Source organism: Delphinapterus leucas, unplaced genomic scaffold (genome assembly GCF_059928025.1).
Source record: "Delphinapterus leucas isolate spDelLeu-1000000601 "Yukka" unplaced genomic scaffold, BTC_Dleu_Yukka2 spDelLeu_asBTCV2_sq25, whole genome shotgun sequence".
In the NCBI taxonomy this organism is placed as follows: domain Eukaryota; kingdom Metazoa; phylum Chordata; class Mammalia; order Artiodactyla; family Monodontidae; genus Delphinapterus; species Delphinapterus leucas.
In genome coordinates, this window is record NW_028322234.1 from 14,365,520 (window position 1) to 14,381,359 (window position 15,840).

The window sequence follows — 15,840 nt, forward strand, 5'->3', positions numbered from 1 at the left end:
GGGGAACTAAGATCCCGCATGCTGCACAGCACGGCAAAAAAGAAAAAAAAAGATGCAGAAACAGGGACAGAGAGGGTCCCACTTTCACTCAGGGATGTGAACTCTTCCTTTATCCTCATCCCATGGGTTTGCCATTGGATTGAATTGGAGTAAATTTCAGAAATGAAGAAGGATTGGGGATATCTCTGCAAATGCTATGCCTGACTTAGCCCATTCAGGCTGCTAACAGAATACCATAGACTGGGTGGCTTATAAACAACAGACGTTTATTTCTCACAGCTCTGGAAGCTGGAATTTCAAGATCAAGGCACCAGAAGATTTGGTACCTGGTGAGAGCCTGCTTCCTGGTTCATAGATGGCCGTCTTCTTGCTGTGTCCTCACATGGTGGAAAGATGAGGGAATCTCTCTGACGTCTCCTTTATGAGGACGCTAATCCCATTCATGGCCTTCACCCTCATGATGTAATGATGTTCCAAAGACCCCCACCTCCTAATACCATGACCTTGGGGATTAAGATTTAGCAACGGGAGTTCCCTGGTGGTCCAGTGGTTAGGACTCTGCACTTGGACTGCTGTAGTCCCGGGTTCAATCACTGATTGGGGAACTAAGATCCTGCAACCTCCTCAGTGCAGCCCAAAAAATAAAAAATTTTTTAAAAAGACTTAGCATGTAAATTCGGGGGTGGGGGAGGAACACAAACATTCATTCTATAGCAAGGCCCAAGAGTATGAGAAGGGGAGAAGGATGCCCCGGGTACTCTGCACCCCTGATCCCCAGCCCTGGCTGAGATCCAGCTCCTCTTGGAGAGAAAGGTGGCACCGAGCTGTGTTCAGCCTCATGCACCTATGTCTTGGCTGGAGGGTTTGGAGGTGTGTGTGTGTGTGTGTGTGTGTGTGTGTGTGTGTGTGTGTGTGTGTGTGTGTGTTCCCATGCTGGTGCATCTGCTCACCTCTTCCTCCTCAGCATGAAAATGCCCTCGCACCCACAGTCATGTGGACAGGCACAGAATGAGAATCCCCAGTCATCCACATCTTCACTCAGCCTGATGGACTAGACACAAATTCCTAGGCACACAGACACGGCATTCACCCCCAGATACCCCAGGACATGGCAGGCCACATGTGGACTCATGCAGATACATGCCTATATCCACACAGATGTTCTCAGTACCTTGCAGGAGCCCGAGGAGTCTTGCAGACTCCTCTGCATTTTGACTCTCTGAGTCTGTCTGTGGGATTTTACGTGTAGGTACAGGACCGTGAGTACCTGTGTTGCGTCCTGCCTTTGTGCCTGTGAGTGTGTCTACGTATCTTTGTTTTTCAACATGACATCTGTCTGCCTGGCTGTCTGTCTGTTTCTAGGTCTGCAACATTGCTTGGATTTGTCTGGCTGTGTACCTCTCTCTGTGTTGTGACTATGTCTGGCCGTGAATCTGACTTGTGGCTGGGCCCTGACTGCGTCTGTCCCTTTGTTACTGCTCTACGTCTGTGCTCTATGCGCCTCTGTCTGTTGTCTGGGTCTGCTTCTCTGTTATTCCGTTTGCATTGACAGCCGTGGTCCCTGCAAGTGTATCTGCTGTCTCTGTCTGGAACTGGTTGCTGGCTGTGCCTGTGTGTTATCTCCTTGCACCTATCATCTGGATGGACAAGGACTTCTTTATGCGTGTGCTGTCCCGCTGTACTTGTTGGTTTGTGTCTGTGGCTTTGTGCTGCCTGTATCACTTGGTAGGTCTCCGTGTCTGTCTGCTGTCTGTGGCTGTTCTGGCCTGTTTGTGTTGGTCACTCCCTGGCCATGTGTGTGCTGTCTGTCTGTCTGTGCCTGTGTTCTGTCTGCTGTCTGTCTACCTTCCTCGTGCCTCCGTGTCCACTCTTCAGCCTGGCTCCCTCTGGTGGTACTGGGGGGAATGACCAGCGCAGAGGGATCAAAGGAAAAAGAGTTGAGGGAAGAGGAAGCATTTTAGGCAAACTGTGAGTCCTTGGCTGCCACGGAGAAGGGAAGGCTTGGGTGTGATGGCAGAAACCAGATTCAACCCTCCTGGCAGGATGGGGCTGGGGGTCTGGGCTCTGAGCTTGCACACCTCTTGCCCACCCATCCTGTAGAAGTCTAGAAGGCAGGACGCCTGGGTCTCTCACAGTGGGTGGGGGCAGGGGCCTTCCTCTGGGGACGTCACCCGTTAAACTTCCTCTCTCAGCCACACAGGAAGCTGAGCCGGCTCAGGGCCCAGCCCTGAGAAAGCACAGGCCCCCCCAGCACCCCTGAGGAAAGGGCCCCGCCGGGCCAGCCCTGCAGGGACCATGGGATCCACAGCTGAGTAAGAGCTGCCCCCTCTCCCATCTTCTGGACCAAGATTCCCAGACCAGGCCTGGGCTGGGGCCAAGGAGAACGAGGCTGCGGCAGGCCCGGGAGGGACCGCGAGCCACAGGGGCAGGTGGCTGGAATTAGGGGAGGACACTCAGCTGGCCTACAGTATGGACTCCGCTCTCAGGCACACTCGGGCCACTCTGGGACCTTCCACTCTCTCTCTCTCTCTCTTTCTCTCTCTCCCCTGCTCTCCGCTGGCTCTGTATGACTAAGTTTGTAACTCCCGAGCCTGTGCCTTTTGATGTATCTCAGGGATGGGGAGCCTGGCTTCCGGGGTCAGCGGGGGTGGGGGGGGCGGGCTCTGTGTGTCCATGTACAGGAGTGACTGACTGTGTGGGACTTGTGTCAGCGTGAGGATGAAGCTCAGTGTGAGGGGGTTCCCAATCTCAGGGACAATGTGTGCGCACTCACTCCCCGTTCTCTTCCTCTGTCTCTCTCCCTGAGCCTAAGTCCCGACATCCTCTGCAAGATGGATAGAGGGTTGGGGGCCAGGGCAGGAAGGCAGAGATTGCAGGGCTCCCGGAAGGACCAGGGCACGCTGCCCTCTTTCCTCTGATAAAAACTCTGAGGGCTCCAGGGCCCCATGAAGTCGCGTACACAGAGACACTTGGGCAGGGCCTCGCACATATACCCAGGGACCCTCAGGGCCACCCAAGAAAATGGGGATGTCATTCACCCTCACACTGGCTCAGCCACACATATGCACAGTCCTACCTGACACATGCCCTGGACAGTCTCATCCTTTCAGGCAGACACAGAATAGAATTGCAGACACACACACACACACAGTCACACACAGGTGCAGACACACACACAGAAGCAAATCCCTGGACACACTGAACCCTTTCCTGCCCCGCAGAAGGGGTCTCCCTGCCCTGTTTGACTGGTTCTTCGAAGCGGCCTACCCTCCCTCCCTGCAAGAGGGTGAGTCAGGGGCATCATTGGGGATGGGGGTCGAGATGGAGGGTGGGCCCGGGACCCTGAACTTAGGAGCCTGCTCTCTGTGCAGATCCCCCCATCCTGCGGCAGTTCCCCCCAGACTTCCGGGACCAGGTATGCAGGCTGGCTCCTTGCTCCCCAGGGGCCAGGGCCTGTCCCCCTGGGGGAGGGGACCCTATGTCTCAGACCACTGGGAGCTTAGGGGTGGAGCCCAACCTGAGTGGCCAAGCAGTGTGTGCTTCTCTCCACCCCCAGGAGGCTATGCAGATGGTGCCTAAATTCTGCTTCCCTTTTGATGTGGAAAGGTATGGAAGGAAGCAGACACCCAAGGACCCAGGGACCCAGACCTCTCACGGACCCCCAGGATTCAAACACCCAGAGACTCAGACAACAGAGATCATATACCCAGGGCCCCTCAGATTCAGAGACCCAGGGACTCAGAAACCGGGGGACCCTGACAAATAGTGACCTATACACAAAGGGACTCATTTACCCAGGGTCTCAGGGACCCAGGGCCTCAGAGAACCGGAGACGCTGACAACTAGGGACCTATACACCCAGGGCCCCAGACTGGTGGACGCAGTACTAGGAACATTGTCAGGGGCATGAACGGGAGGGGGGTTCACGGGGGTGGGATGCCCAGGTCTCTGAGAGCTTTTCCTGCCCCCAGGGAGCCCCCCAGCACCGCCGTACAGCATTTCACCTTTGCCCTCACGGACCTGACCGGCACCCGCAGATTTGGTTTCTCCCGCCTCCGGGCTGGTGCCCACAGCTGTCTCTGCATCCTCAGGTGTGGGATATGGGGGTCTGGGCCGGGGGAAGGGCCTCTGCCTACAGGCACTGCACGAAAGCTGTGCCCACCCTCCGCAGCCACCTGCCTTGGTTTGAAGTGTTCTACAAACTACTGAACACAGTGGGGGACCTCCTGGCACAGGATCAAGTGAGACCAGCTCTCCCTGTCATTCCCCGTCCCACCCCCACCAAGGCCCCAGCCTGGCTCTGAATTCCCAGGCCTGACCGAGCCCCTTTGGCTCCAGACCACCCAGCCTGAGTCAAGGCCCTCAGAGTCCCCACCCCGCATTCTGGCTCAGGCATCCCACCCCTACCCAGGTCTCAGAGGTCAACGAACTTCTTCTACATCTGCTGCAGCAGCCCCTTCCCGGGACCCAGGACTCAGTGGGGCTGGAGCTGGTGAGTACCCCCTCCCCCCTGGGCGTTGGACCTCAGGTGGCTTGGAGAGGCTGCACCCCGGTCCTGAGGACCACACACCACATCTCCCCCAGGGCAGCGGAGTGATGATCTCCAGTGCGCAAGGCATCCCGTCCCCTGGCCCGGGGAAGAGCATGCCGGTGAGCAGCGCTGGAGACACTGGAAGGTTGGGCACCCACGTGAGGCTAACCCCTTGACGGATCAGTCCCCCTATTAATCCCCCGCCAGCTTTCCTGCTTCGTGGCCCCCGACTCCGGCCGCCTGCCATCCATTCCTGAGAACGTGAGTGGAGACCTGAGAGGGCACTCTGGGAGGGGGGAAGAGGTCCGGAAACCCGGAGAGGGCTCTCAGATCCTGTGGTCCCTCGCGTCCAGCGTTCCTCTCTGTTCTTCAGAGGAACCTAACGGAGCTGGTGGTGGCGGTGACCGACGACAACATCGTGGGGCTATTCGCTGCGCTCCTGGCAGAGCGAAGGGTCCTGCTCACCTCCAGAAAGCTGAGCACCGTGAGGCGGGACCGCCGGGCCGGGGAGGGGCCGAGGCCTGGCTTGGCCCCTGGGGGCGGGACCATCGGGACGGATTCCTAGCTCTAACCCCACTGGGCGAGACCCGAGGGCAAAGTCCTGGCTCAGCCACTTTGAAGGTCAGGGTTGAGTTGAATCCTGGCTCCACCTTTATGGGGGAAATCAGAGCGGGCTGCGCTGTACCCCCTCCCCCGGCTTCAGGAGCGCTGAGTCCAGGCTCCACCCACTATGGGCCAGAACAAGACTGGCTCCGCCCCTCTGGAGGGTGAGATCAGAGAGGGCTAAATTCTAGCTCCGCCCCTAGGGGAGAAGGACGGGGTAGGTGTGGAGCTAGCGTTCAGCCTCTACCCCTAGGGGCGGGACTTGGGGGGGGGGGGGCTGAATTCTAGCTCCGCCTCTCTAGGGGTGGGGTCAGTGGGCTGAGTCTCTGTCCTACCCCTAAGGAGAGAGATTCTGGAGGGTTGAATATCAGCTTCCAGCCATAGAGAGAGGGACTAGCACGTGCTGAGTCCTGGCACCACCAGTTCCAAGCACTGTAATTTGCGGAATTCTTGGCCTTCACAAGAAAGGGGTTTGAGTTTTCACCTCTTACCCAGTAGCGGGTGGGGAAGGGAGGTGGAGGGAGACACGAGACTGGGGACACGGGATATGAAGCCGGGAGAGCCACCGTCCAGAGAGGGTCCTTGAAGCTGGGGGTCCAGGCCCTGACTCCACGGTCCCCCACCCATCCCCAGCTGACTTCATGTGTCCACGCGTCCTGCGCTCTCCTGTACCCCATGCGCTGGGAGCACGTGCTGATCCCCACGCTGCCGCCGCATCTGCTGGACTACTGCTGGTGAGGGGCAGGGGCTGGAGAGGGGCAGGGCTTGGGGAAGAGGCCTAGGGTCCTGGGCACCCGGGGGCGGCGCCTGCATGACCGGCCCCCTCGGTCTTCCGCAGCGCGCCCATGCCCTACCTCATCGGAGTGCACGCCAGTCTCGTCGAGGTAAGTGGGAACGGACCTGGATGGCAAGGTTGGGTGGAGTGCCCCCCTGCACCCCCAGGTATCCTCCCCTGTCGGGGATCCTCGGGCTCTGAGCGGCCATCGCCACTCCAACTCCCTAACACAGAGAGTGCGGGAGAAAGCTCTGGAGGACGTCGTGATGATGAACGTGGACTCCAATACCTTGGAGACGCCCTTCGACGACGTGCAGGCACTGCCCCCAGATGTGGTCAGTGACACCCCCTTCCACCCTCCTGCCGCATCCGGGAGATGAGGCTCCGCACCCGCCTGCTCAGCGCTGCCCCCTTGTCCTCCAGGTGTCTCTGCTGAGGCTGCGGCTAAGGAAGGTCGCGCTGGCCCCCGGGGAAGGGGTGTCCCGTCTCTTCCTCAAAGCCCAGGCCCTGCTCTTCGGGGGGTACCGCGATGCGCTAGTCTGCGGCCCGGTGAGCTTCGGGGACGGAGAGGGAGAGACCCCGTGGGTCCCTGAAGGATTCAGAATAAGAATACCTAGCGTTTATGGAGTGCTTACTCTGTGCCTCCGTTTGCTCATCTGTAAAATGGGATCCCAACAGTACCCACCCAAAAGGGTCGCGTGAGTCTGTAAATGGACATAAGCAAAATGCTCGGTTACTGCCTGGCACATCACAATGGATAAATGATAGGTTTTACCGCTGCAATTATTATTTCACTTAATGCTCACAACAGTATTATGAGACGGATACTCTTATGGTCCCATTCTACATATGAGGAAACCAAGGCTTGGAAGCCCCACAGCGGGTGAGTGTTGAAGCCAGGACTCTGATCTGCTGACTTTCAACCCTGACATCCCCTCCTCCCCAGTTTTTCACAACTATTCTATAAAAACATGGTCAGGGAGTTCTATTATCTGAGAATCTGATGTTGCTTCCGACTCTGCCCTGAACACAGCCGGAAGCTGTCCATTTCTCCCCCTCCTCTGTCTCCACCACGGCCTGGTCCCCATTGTTGGTTGCCTGGATCAGCGCGCTCGCCGTCACCATGAGTCCCCTCTCGCGGGCTCCCACCCTCCGCGCTCCGCAGTCTGACCTCCGTGCAGCCGCCAGAGGTCACCTGGGAGCGTCTGAGTCAGGCCCCGCCCCCTCCTCTGCCCACCGCCTTCCCAGGGCTCCCACCTCCCTCGGGGTAAAAGCCCAAGTCCTCCCTGCAGCCCACGAGGCCTTGCAGGACATCAGGCACACAGAGGCGCTCCATCAATGTTTGCTACACAGATGTAAGGTAGAATATGGGAAGCAGAATAAGGGATCCTGGAGAGCCGCGGGGAGCTTAGAATCCGAGTCCTTCTTCCAGGGCCAGCCTGTAACCTTCAGTGAAGAAGCCTTCCTGGCCCAGAAACCCGGGGCGCCGCTGCAGGCCTTCCACCGGCGGGCTGTGCACCTGCAGCTGTTCAAACAGGTGCGCCAGAATCCGGAGGGCGGGGCTGGGGCCGGAGGGGCGAGGCTAGGGGCGCAGACGCCCGGATCCGGGAGGCCGAAGCCGGGGCTGGAGGGGCGGACGCCTGGACCCAGTGGGCGGGGCGAGAGTTGGCCCGGCCGGATCCCCCCACTCCAGGGTCTCCGGGGTGGGAGAGACAGGACTGAACTCTTGGGTCCATAAAAATGGGAGCCCCTGACCTGAGTTCCCAGGGATAAGATCTACCTCTAGGTCCATGAGGAGGTTGGGATGGAACGAAATTATTGAGTCCCTAAGGCGGGAACCTCCTGGGTCGAGGGTGGAGGGAGAGAAGGCTGGACTCCTGGATTCTAGGGACGTAGCGGGGGAGGTGGAACCGGACTCCTGGGTTCTTGGAAGAACGTGGGATGAACTTCAGGGTCCTTCAGTGCGGGCTGGCTTCCAGCGTCCCTGGAGGTGGGGTCGACCTCCTCCAAGGTCACTGAGAGGAGGGGGGCCTGTCTGGAGTGGCAGAGTCCTACTCCTCCGACCCTGAGAGGAGCAGGGCCTGGTCCCTGAAGACAGATCTTGACTTGGGGTGGGGACGGGCGGGGAGACGGTGAACCTCTGGCTTCCTGAGGTGGGCTCCAGACTCCTGGGACCTAAGGTTGGGTTTCTGGAGGGGCCGGGGATGGCTTCTATGTCTTGAGGGCGAGCAGATCCCCAGTCCTCGCATTCAGATGTTTGGGGTAGCCTGATTCTCTGACCCTTTGCCCCACCCCCAGTTCATCGAAGGCCGACTGGAGAAGCTGAACACGGGAGAAGGCTTCTCAGACCTCTTTGAGCAGGAGATCACCTGTAGCGGGGCTTCCTCAGGTGAGCTCTGCACCTGGCCCCGGAGCCCCCCCCCCCCACACACACACCTGTGGCCCAGTCTGAGCCTGCCCACCCTGGCAATGCTCTCTCCTCTCTCCTCTCTCCAGGGACCCTTCGCTCCTACCAGCTCTGGGCAGACAACCTAAAGGTAGTAACACCGAACACTTTAGTGTTTATTGTGGGATTAAATCAAACCTACCACCGTCCCTACTATGCTCATTTATAGATAGAGGTGAAGAAATCAAGACTCAGAGAGGGAGGGGTGGGCAGGTGGGGTCTGCGATAACCCCACGTGCCCAAGCCTCTCTTCCTTGGCTTTCTCTCCCCAGAAAGGTGGTGGTGCCCTCCTGCATTCCGTCAAGGCCAAGACCCAACCAGCCGTCAGAAACATGTACCGCTCGGTGAGGCTGGGCTGGACAGGCCACTTACCAGGGTGACAAAGGCAGAGGACGGTTTAACCCCACGTTTAGAGCACACACAATTTATCAGAACTAAACCAGCAGTTAAATCATTTACCATGTTTCCTACTTTTATTTTCCATTGACTGTGTTCATTCATTTTTGTCGCATCAGGTCTTTCCTATTTAAAAATGACAACCAAGGTTCTTAGGCAAACATCTTTTGTCCTGAGACACCACAATCCCAGCTTCTGCCCTTGTGGTTGGTTTTTCTCCCAAGCCCCAGATTTTCCTGGGACCAACTTCCACAGCTCGCAATCGTTTGCTGGATTTTATTCTTTGCTCGGCTTTTGAACACTGACTCACTTTTACGACGTTCTGGCTTTGCCATTCCCTGTTTCATTTGGGGGTTATCTCCTCCAGTGACATTCCTTCTGTGTTAGTCAAAGGGGCAAGTTGGTATTGACTTCTTAGGGGGTACCGGGGGAACCTGAATGTATTTTGAGACACACAGGAGCAGATGGCAAGACAAAAGTGTCTTCGCGGATGGAGGGCTGAGTTCTCAAATGTCCAGGGTCAAATCACTCTGGATTCTCAGTCTCTTTCGGTTCCTCCGTAGGCAAAGAGTGGCTTGAAGGGTGTGCAGAGCCTTCTGACGTACAAGGTAAAGCCAGTAGCCAACGCCGCGGGGCAGCGGGGGGAGGGGCTCCTGGCTCACCCACCCTCTTCCTAGGATGGGGACTCTGGCCTGCAGAGGGGGGGCTCCCTGAGGGCCCCTTCCCTCACCAGCCGCTCAGATTGCCTGCAGCAGCGCTTGCCTATCACCCAGCACTTTGGAGAGGTAAGAGCCCCAACCCCACGCCCACGCATGTACCTGGACTTATCACCAAGTCCTTCTCCCATCCCGTCTCCAGCCAGACATCTCGACTACCCCCAAAATGGGGCGCCCACTCCCCCCTTCATAGAACCCCCTGATTCTGTAGCTCCTGAGGCCCCAGCCCTCAAATCTGTCCTTTGCAGAACCGGCCCCTTCGCCCCAGCAGGAGACTCCAGCGGGAAGAGAGACCTTCTGAGTCCCTGGGGGAGGAGTAAGACTCCAAGGCAGAGGGAGGGAGCAATGTTGGAAGTGGGGAGCCGGGACTCCTGGGGAAGTGGGCCCCAAAACTCCAGACCCTTCAGAGCAGCTGGTCTGGGGCAGATACCTGAGGCTGCCCATCCTCACCCAGGACACCGTCTCTGAGCCCTGAGGATGCCCAGGGACCGTTGGCAGAGGAAGCTCTGGATGGCAGCTTCCTTGGGTCCGGAGAAGAACTGGATTTGCTGAGCGAGATTCTGGATAGTCTGAGCGTGACAACCACCCGGAACAGCAGCCTGCGGCCAAGCCAGAGTTTGGACTGCTGCCACAGCCTGGTGAGAGCCCCCCCAGCCCTCCCCCATTTGCTCATCCAACCTGCCGGCCCCTCCTTCATTTAAAGGCCAGCAACGTGCCCATCTCTCCATCCCCACCCAGCCTGACATACCAGGGAGATGGAGATGGCAAGCAGATGACGAGAAACCACCAGGGCCCCAGCCCCTGTCCCTTTCTGTCGGCCTGCCGCCTCTGCACACCCCCCAGCCTTCAGATGCCACGAGCACCTCGAAGCACCCCACTTCCCAGCTGCCCTCAGAGGCCAGCCAAGAAATCATTTCTCCGTCCCAGTCTTCAACAGCTTCTGCAGACCCAAGCAGCAAAGGGGACCCCAGCTCCTCTCTCACAGAGCCCCAGCCTCTACGCCTCTCCCCTCCCCACGAGGCAACCCAGGATCCCACAGCCCAGGAGAGTCCCTGCTCCCAGCTCTCCACAGCACCCAGCCCTCGAGAAAGCCCCCCACTTCTGACCCCCACAAAGCCCAACTCGGATATTACCTGGACATCCCAAATCCTTGATTCTTTCTCGGATCCCGGTTCCCCAGAGAACCCCAGAGCCCAGCCTTCGGAGGTCCTGCTCCCAGAGCGCACGCACCTCCAGCCCCACGAGGAGCCAGGAGCGCCCAGGTCCCCTGATCCTCCTGCTAGGAACTGGCGGGGGCTCCAGGCCAGGAGCCGGCCCAGGGTTGCTGAGCTTAAAAAGTGTTTTGAAGGTTAAGCATCAGGGGTCTGGAGGAGACTCTGGCCCCTCAATAAAGCTGCAAGAGCCCAAGGCTTGTTCTTCCTGGTGGGTTTACCTGGGAGCCCTGTTTCTGCTCAGACACCCACCCGGCTCCCCACCTTCCCTCCCAAGGCAGCCTCCGGCTGGCTCTTAGGTACAGCTAAAAGCCTTTCCCTTCCAGGAAGCCCTCCCAGCCCCTAGGACCCTTGAGACCTTACATTCATCTCTCAACAGCCTATGTGTCTCCTCCATCTAGGCTAACTCCTGCCCCCACCAGTTCACAAAAAGGTTTTATTACATCACTCTACCCATTGTATAGATATATATAAAGTAAGCAGCCTCAGTCTCCCTTGCCTTCAAAGGCAGAGTCTTTGAAGCACCTTCTTCCCTTCTATTCTTAAGCGCTGGGTGTGTCTGATTGCCCAGAGAGGGCTCTGCCTTCCCCCAAGGTCACACAGCCAGGAAGGGTGTTGGGTAGAGGAAGGGGACCTAGATGGGCAGGCAGCCCCGCACCGTCTCCTTGTAGTCCTGGGGAGCCTGGGCCTCGGCTGCATGGGAGAACTGAAAGGAAAGGAGAGGGGGGGTGTCGGGCCTGTGTGGCAGGCAGACAGATGGCTGATGGTGCAGCAAGCGGGGAGGCAGGTCCGCAGCCCCGGCACCCCAACTGCAGGCAGAGTCAAGCAGAGGCGGCATGCTTCGCAGAGCCCGCCCGGCAGGTGCCCCGTGGCCCCCCCAAGTCCTCCGGAGCCATCAGAGGCTGGTGTGTCGGTGGCAGCTGCTCTGTGCAGCTGAGCGCCGGGCAGTCCTGAGCAGTGGAGGCAGCTGTGGCCAGCCCCAGCATTCAGATGAGCCGCTCCTCAGGCGGTAGCTTGAGGTTGGGAGGCGGTGGAGCTCGGGCACCCACCTGCTCCTCGCTGCTGGGCCGGTAGGTGCCCTCCGTCTGCCGCTTCTCCCGAAGCTTCTGCACCAGAAGTACCAGGCCCACGGCCAGGAGCAGGGCGGCCAGGAGGGAGAAGACCACGATGATAGCAATGGTGGCCTCCTGTGACTGTTGGCGGGGGATGGGGGGGGACACAGGTGTGACCCACCTGAACTTGGGCATCCCGTCCACCCCCGCCTGAGAATTATCTGGAAACGCTAATCCCCTCCCCCCGCACCCACCACTTTTGGTGACTGGCTTCCTCCACTCAGGGTTCCTGACCCCCATCATATCACATCTGGGGTTCCCAGGCTCCCCCACCTGCCATGTCTGGGGTCCTTCTCCCAAGCGCCTGCCGCATCTAGGCTCCTAGATCCCTCCTCCCCCTGCCTGAGAGGCATAGGGGGCTCCTGAACCCCCTACACTTGCCAAGCATGGTATTCTTTGTGTGTGTGTGTGTGTGTGTGTGTGTGTGCGCGCGTGTGTGTCTTAGTTCCCCAACCAGGGATCCAACCTGTGCCCCCTGCATTGGAAGCGCGGAGTCTTAACCACTAGACCGCCAGGGGAGTCCCGCCAGGCATGGTGTTCTTGCCCATCCCCTTCCTGGGGTTCTCGGTCTCCCCATTTGCCATGTTGATATTCTGGTCTCTCCCACTTAGGGTTCTCCAGTGCCTCCCCCACTGTGCAGCCTGCCGCCTCTGGGAATCTAGGCCCTCCCACCTGCCATAAGGGGGCCTCCCGAATAAAATCCCTGCCGCTCTTCTCCCACATATACCCCAACTCACCAGGGCCCCATTGGAGCCAGGGCTGGGGCCAGAGGGTGTAATTGTGCTGTTCCCACTTACAGTGGGGTCCGGTGCTGCAGGGCGGTGGTAGAGAAGATAAATGAATCCCCATCTATTCCTTCCCATCTGGAAGCATGTGCATCTTCCTGGGCCATTTCCCCTCGTTAGAACTCTGCCCTTTTGAGTCTTTCATTCTGTGAGCGGCCTCCACACAGGGGCTGGCCCCGCTGATTTTGCCCCACAGGGCATCCCTTACCCAGGGGAGCCCAGCGCTGAGTAATCAGCCAACAGCTGTCTGTAGTTTGCGCAGAGTTGGGGGCTATTATAATGGATGGTGTGGGGAAGCCCAACCCTCCCCCCAACCCCAGCCTCACCTCTCCGGCCCTCCCTCTGCCCTTCAGGATCTGGGCGGATCCTGCATTTCCCTGGAGTGTCTGACTCACACCTCCCCCCAGCCTCCCGAAACTGGAATACAGGGCTGAAAGGCAGCGTCCCCACCTCTGGTCAACCTGCTCCACCTGGGCTTGGAGCCCCAGGCAGGCCTCCTCCTGGCTTCCATTTCCCCCAAACTGCTCAACCCTACTGAGGCTCCGGACCGCAGGCCTCTTCTCCCGGCAGCTCACAATTCCGCCCAACTCAGGAATTCTCCTAGACCAACTCCAACCATCCAAGGAAGGACACAGAAATTCTACGCCCCCAGCCCTACCCCAGACCTAGGCATCGCATGCCCGCTCCTGGGTTCTTGCCCTCTCAGCGTCCCAGGCACCCAGCGCTTCTAAGCCCGGACCCCCAGTGCCCCCGACCTGTACCTACTTTGCCCCCAGACCCGGCCCCAGCGGGTCAGCAGCAGCGGCAGGCCGAGTGCCAAGAGCAGCCCCAGGCCGGGGCTCGCCATGGGCCGGGTGACGGGCTGGTGGCACCGGGGACGGGGCTTGTCGCGCGCGCCGCTCCTACCGCATCTCGGGCGGTGGGTGGGGGGTACCTTCGACCCCGCACCTGGGGGCTGGAAAGGAGAAAGGCCGGAGCGTGGGGGAGGGGGCCGGACCCGAGCGCAGGCCCCTGGGAGGGGCGACCCGCGCCGGCCACCCAGGAGTCCCGCCCCGCCCCCCGCCGCCAGAGGTCAGAGATTAAAGATTAACTCGGGGCGGCGCGTTCCTGGGCTGGGGAAAGGGGAAGGGAAGGGAAGGGGGGAGGGGTGGCAGGCCCAGCCGCGTGACCTGCCTCCCTACCTGGCCCGGGCGTCTTCGACCCCGCTCAGGGTCCCGATCCCGGTCCCTCGCTCGAACCCTCGATCCGTTGGTCAGTGGCTCGGTCGGACTCTTCCAGCTCCGCCGGCTCACGTGACCCGGAAAGTTTAGTCACTCACCTTGGAGGCGAGCGCACTTCCGGCTTGTGCACCTGAGCCTAGATGAAAGGGCGGGGCCAAGCGGGGGCGGGTCCGCGCCGCGGACGCACCTGTAACGGGAACCCAATCTCATAATCGGGAGGAGTGAAAAGGAGCGGAAGCGCGCAGGTGTAAAAGGGGCCTCTCACCTGCACTGCAGGTACATCTGTAGAATCGTCCAGGTGTGGAGACACACGGGGCATGGAGTCACCGATGTGTGAGGCACTCCTGTCTGGGGCAGACCGGGATGGGGAGCCTCTAATGAAAAAACACTGGTGTGGGACACACCTGCATGGGAACAAACGTGTAAAGAAATTTGCACGGATGTGTAAGAACACCCATGGGAGACATCTGCTTTGAATCACATCTCTTTGGAGTACAGCTGAATGGAAGCCTACCTGTGTGGAAAACAGCTGTATAGAACACACCTGCATGGTTACAAACACCTGGCTGAGGCACTTTGGCGCGGGGTACATCTATTTGGGGAATGCATCTGCATGGCTCACCTATGAAATGAACAAGACTTGCAGAAGGAATTCCTGTGTGTAAAGGTATTGGAAACACCTGTACGAGACATAACTGCATTTAAGTACACCTGTAGGGGACCCAGTTATATGGAAAGAGCCCCGTACGGGTGAATGATTAAATGGAACACACGTATGGCGGGGGAGGCTCTATAACGCATTCCTGGGTGGAGGAACACCTGTTGAGAAACATACCTGTGAGGTGAAGGAAACAGCTGCATTGAATTGAGTTCACACGAGAGGAAGACCTGAGCACGCCTGCATGGGGCACACTCACATTGAAGCACATCTTTGGGGGGGGGGCTCATGTGTTTTGAGGTCCACCTGTCAAGGATGCATCTGTGAGAAAACATTTGTTTGGGGCATCTCCGTGGGAAAATATCTGTACGGCACCTGCAAGGGCGACCTGTGAATGAAAACGTCTGTGAGGGGACCCTCTACAAGAGGCTCGTTTGAGCACACCTGTCAGAAGCTGAGTGGGAACCATGTGTGCCTTCACGATCGTCCTTTGGATAAAGGACGAAGATAATAAGACGACCCCCTCCTGGGGACTCTAGAGAGAAGAGTGATGGTTAAGGGAAAATTAATCCCTTCTAGGGCATAGAGCGATGTTGGGTAAGAATCCCAGGTCCAGTTAAATGTCTGCTTTGCCCCTTCCTGGGCATGTGGACTGCGGTGAGCGGCTTAACCTCCTGTTTCGTCACCTGTGAAGTGGGAAAGCCAGTCCCACTTACCTTATAGGGTTTTAGCGAGGACGACGCGAGGGGTGAGTAAAAGGCCAAGGCTTGTGCAAAGCAATGAATCAACGTTAGCTATTATTATTATTCGCTGTCAAAAGATCTGGGCGCTCCTCCCCCTAATGGCGAATCGAGAAACTGCGCCCTAAACTAGTGGGAGGGACATTTGGCAGGTGCAGCGAGCGCGACAGGCTGGGGCCCCGCTTCCAGCAACGCGGTCCTTATCCCCAGCCGCTCCTGGGACTCTGAGATTCCCCCCCTAGGCCGATCCGGAGAAAGCAGTCTGCTCGGCGTCTGGTTCCGGCAGAGGCCCCTTTAAGACTGCTAGGCGAGCGGGGGCCGCGGGGCCCAAGGCAGTGTGGGGTCAGTGGGGAGGCCCCGCCTAGATGGGTGAGCAAGGCGGGACCGCAGGGCACAGCTCCTGCGGCTCTGGCCAATAGGAAACCGACTTTGCAGCCGCGCCACGTGTTGATCTTCCGTTTCCCAGTCTGAGTGGGACCGAGAAAGGAGGCGCGCGGGCAGGAAGAAAACACGGAGGGAGAGCAAGGCGACTTGATTTTCTGCTTCTGTGGCCGCTTAGGCAATGTGAAATGAGCGGGCGGGCTGTTGCAGGGCTAGATGGCACAGAATTGGTTCTGAGTACGTCTAGGGAAACCGAGAACTTTAGT

At 58.7% G+C, this 15,840-nt stretch overlaps 2 protein-coding genes across 4 annotated transcripts; one reads left to right on the plus strand and one right to left on the minus strand.

Moving 5' to 3' along the window:
- The first annotated feature begins 2,204 nt into the window (after positions 1-2,204).
- On the plus strand, positions 2,205-10,874 carry DENND1C (DENN domain containing 1C). Of its 3 annotated transcripts, none has more exons than XM_022557319.3 (23): positions 2,205-2,312; positions 3,222-3,286; positions 3,372-3,415; positions 3,557-3,606; positions 3,972-4,091; positions 4,172-4,241; positions 4,412-4,492; positions 4,585-4,650; positions 4,739-4,792; positions 4,905-5,015; positions 5,768-5,868; positions 5,973-6,018; positions 6,143-6,244; positions 6,333-6,458; positions 7,342-7,446; positions 8,208-8,298; positions 8,406-8,446; positions 8,628-8,699; positions 9,315-9,359; positions 9,429-9,536; positions 9,716-9,783; positions 9,922-10,105; positions 10,206-10,874. In XM_022557319.3, the coding sequence occupies exons 1-23, from the start codon at positions 2,296-2,298 to the stop codon at positions 10,818-10,820; spliced, it is 2,382 nt and encodes a 793-aa protein (XP_022413027.2). In that variant the 5' UTR covers positions 2,205-2,295; the 3' UTR covers positions 10,821-10,874. The 3 variants fall into 3 exon arrangements, with proteins under 3 accessions (XP_022413027.2, XP_022413028.2, XP_022413026.2); XM_022557320.3 differs by lacking the exon at positions 2,205-2,312 and adding an exon at positions 2,363-2,467; XM_022557318.3 differs by lacking the exons at positions 2,205-2,312; positions 3,557-3,606; positions 4,172-4,241 and having other exon boundaries at positions 2,741-3,286.
- On the minus strand, positions 8,802-15,473 carry CRB3 (crumbs cell polarity complex component 3). The gene is made up of 6 exons (XM_089905571.1): positions 14,310-15,473; positions 13,757-14,199; positions 13,341-13,530; positions 12,528-12,601; positions 11,728-11,871; positions 8,802-11,384 (listed from the first exon to the last, which is right to left on the minus strand). Exons 3-6 carry the CDS (start codon positions 13,420-13,422, stop codon positions 11,313-11,315), a joined length of 372 nt encoding a protein of 123 aa, XP_089761697.1. The 5' UTR covers positions 13,423-13,530; positions 13,757-14,199; positions 14,310-15,473; the 3' UTR covers positions 8,802-11,312.
- Between the last annotated feature and the right edge of the window lie 367 nt (positions 15,474-15,840).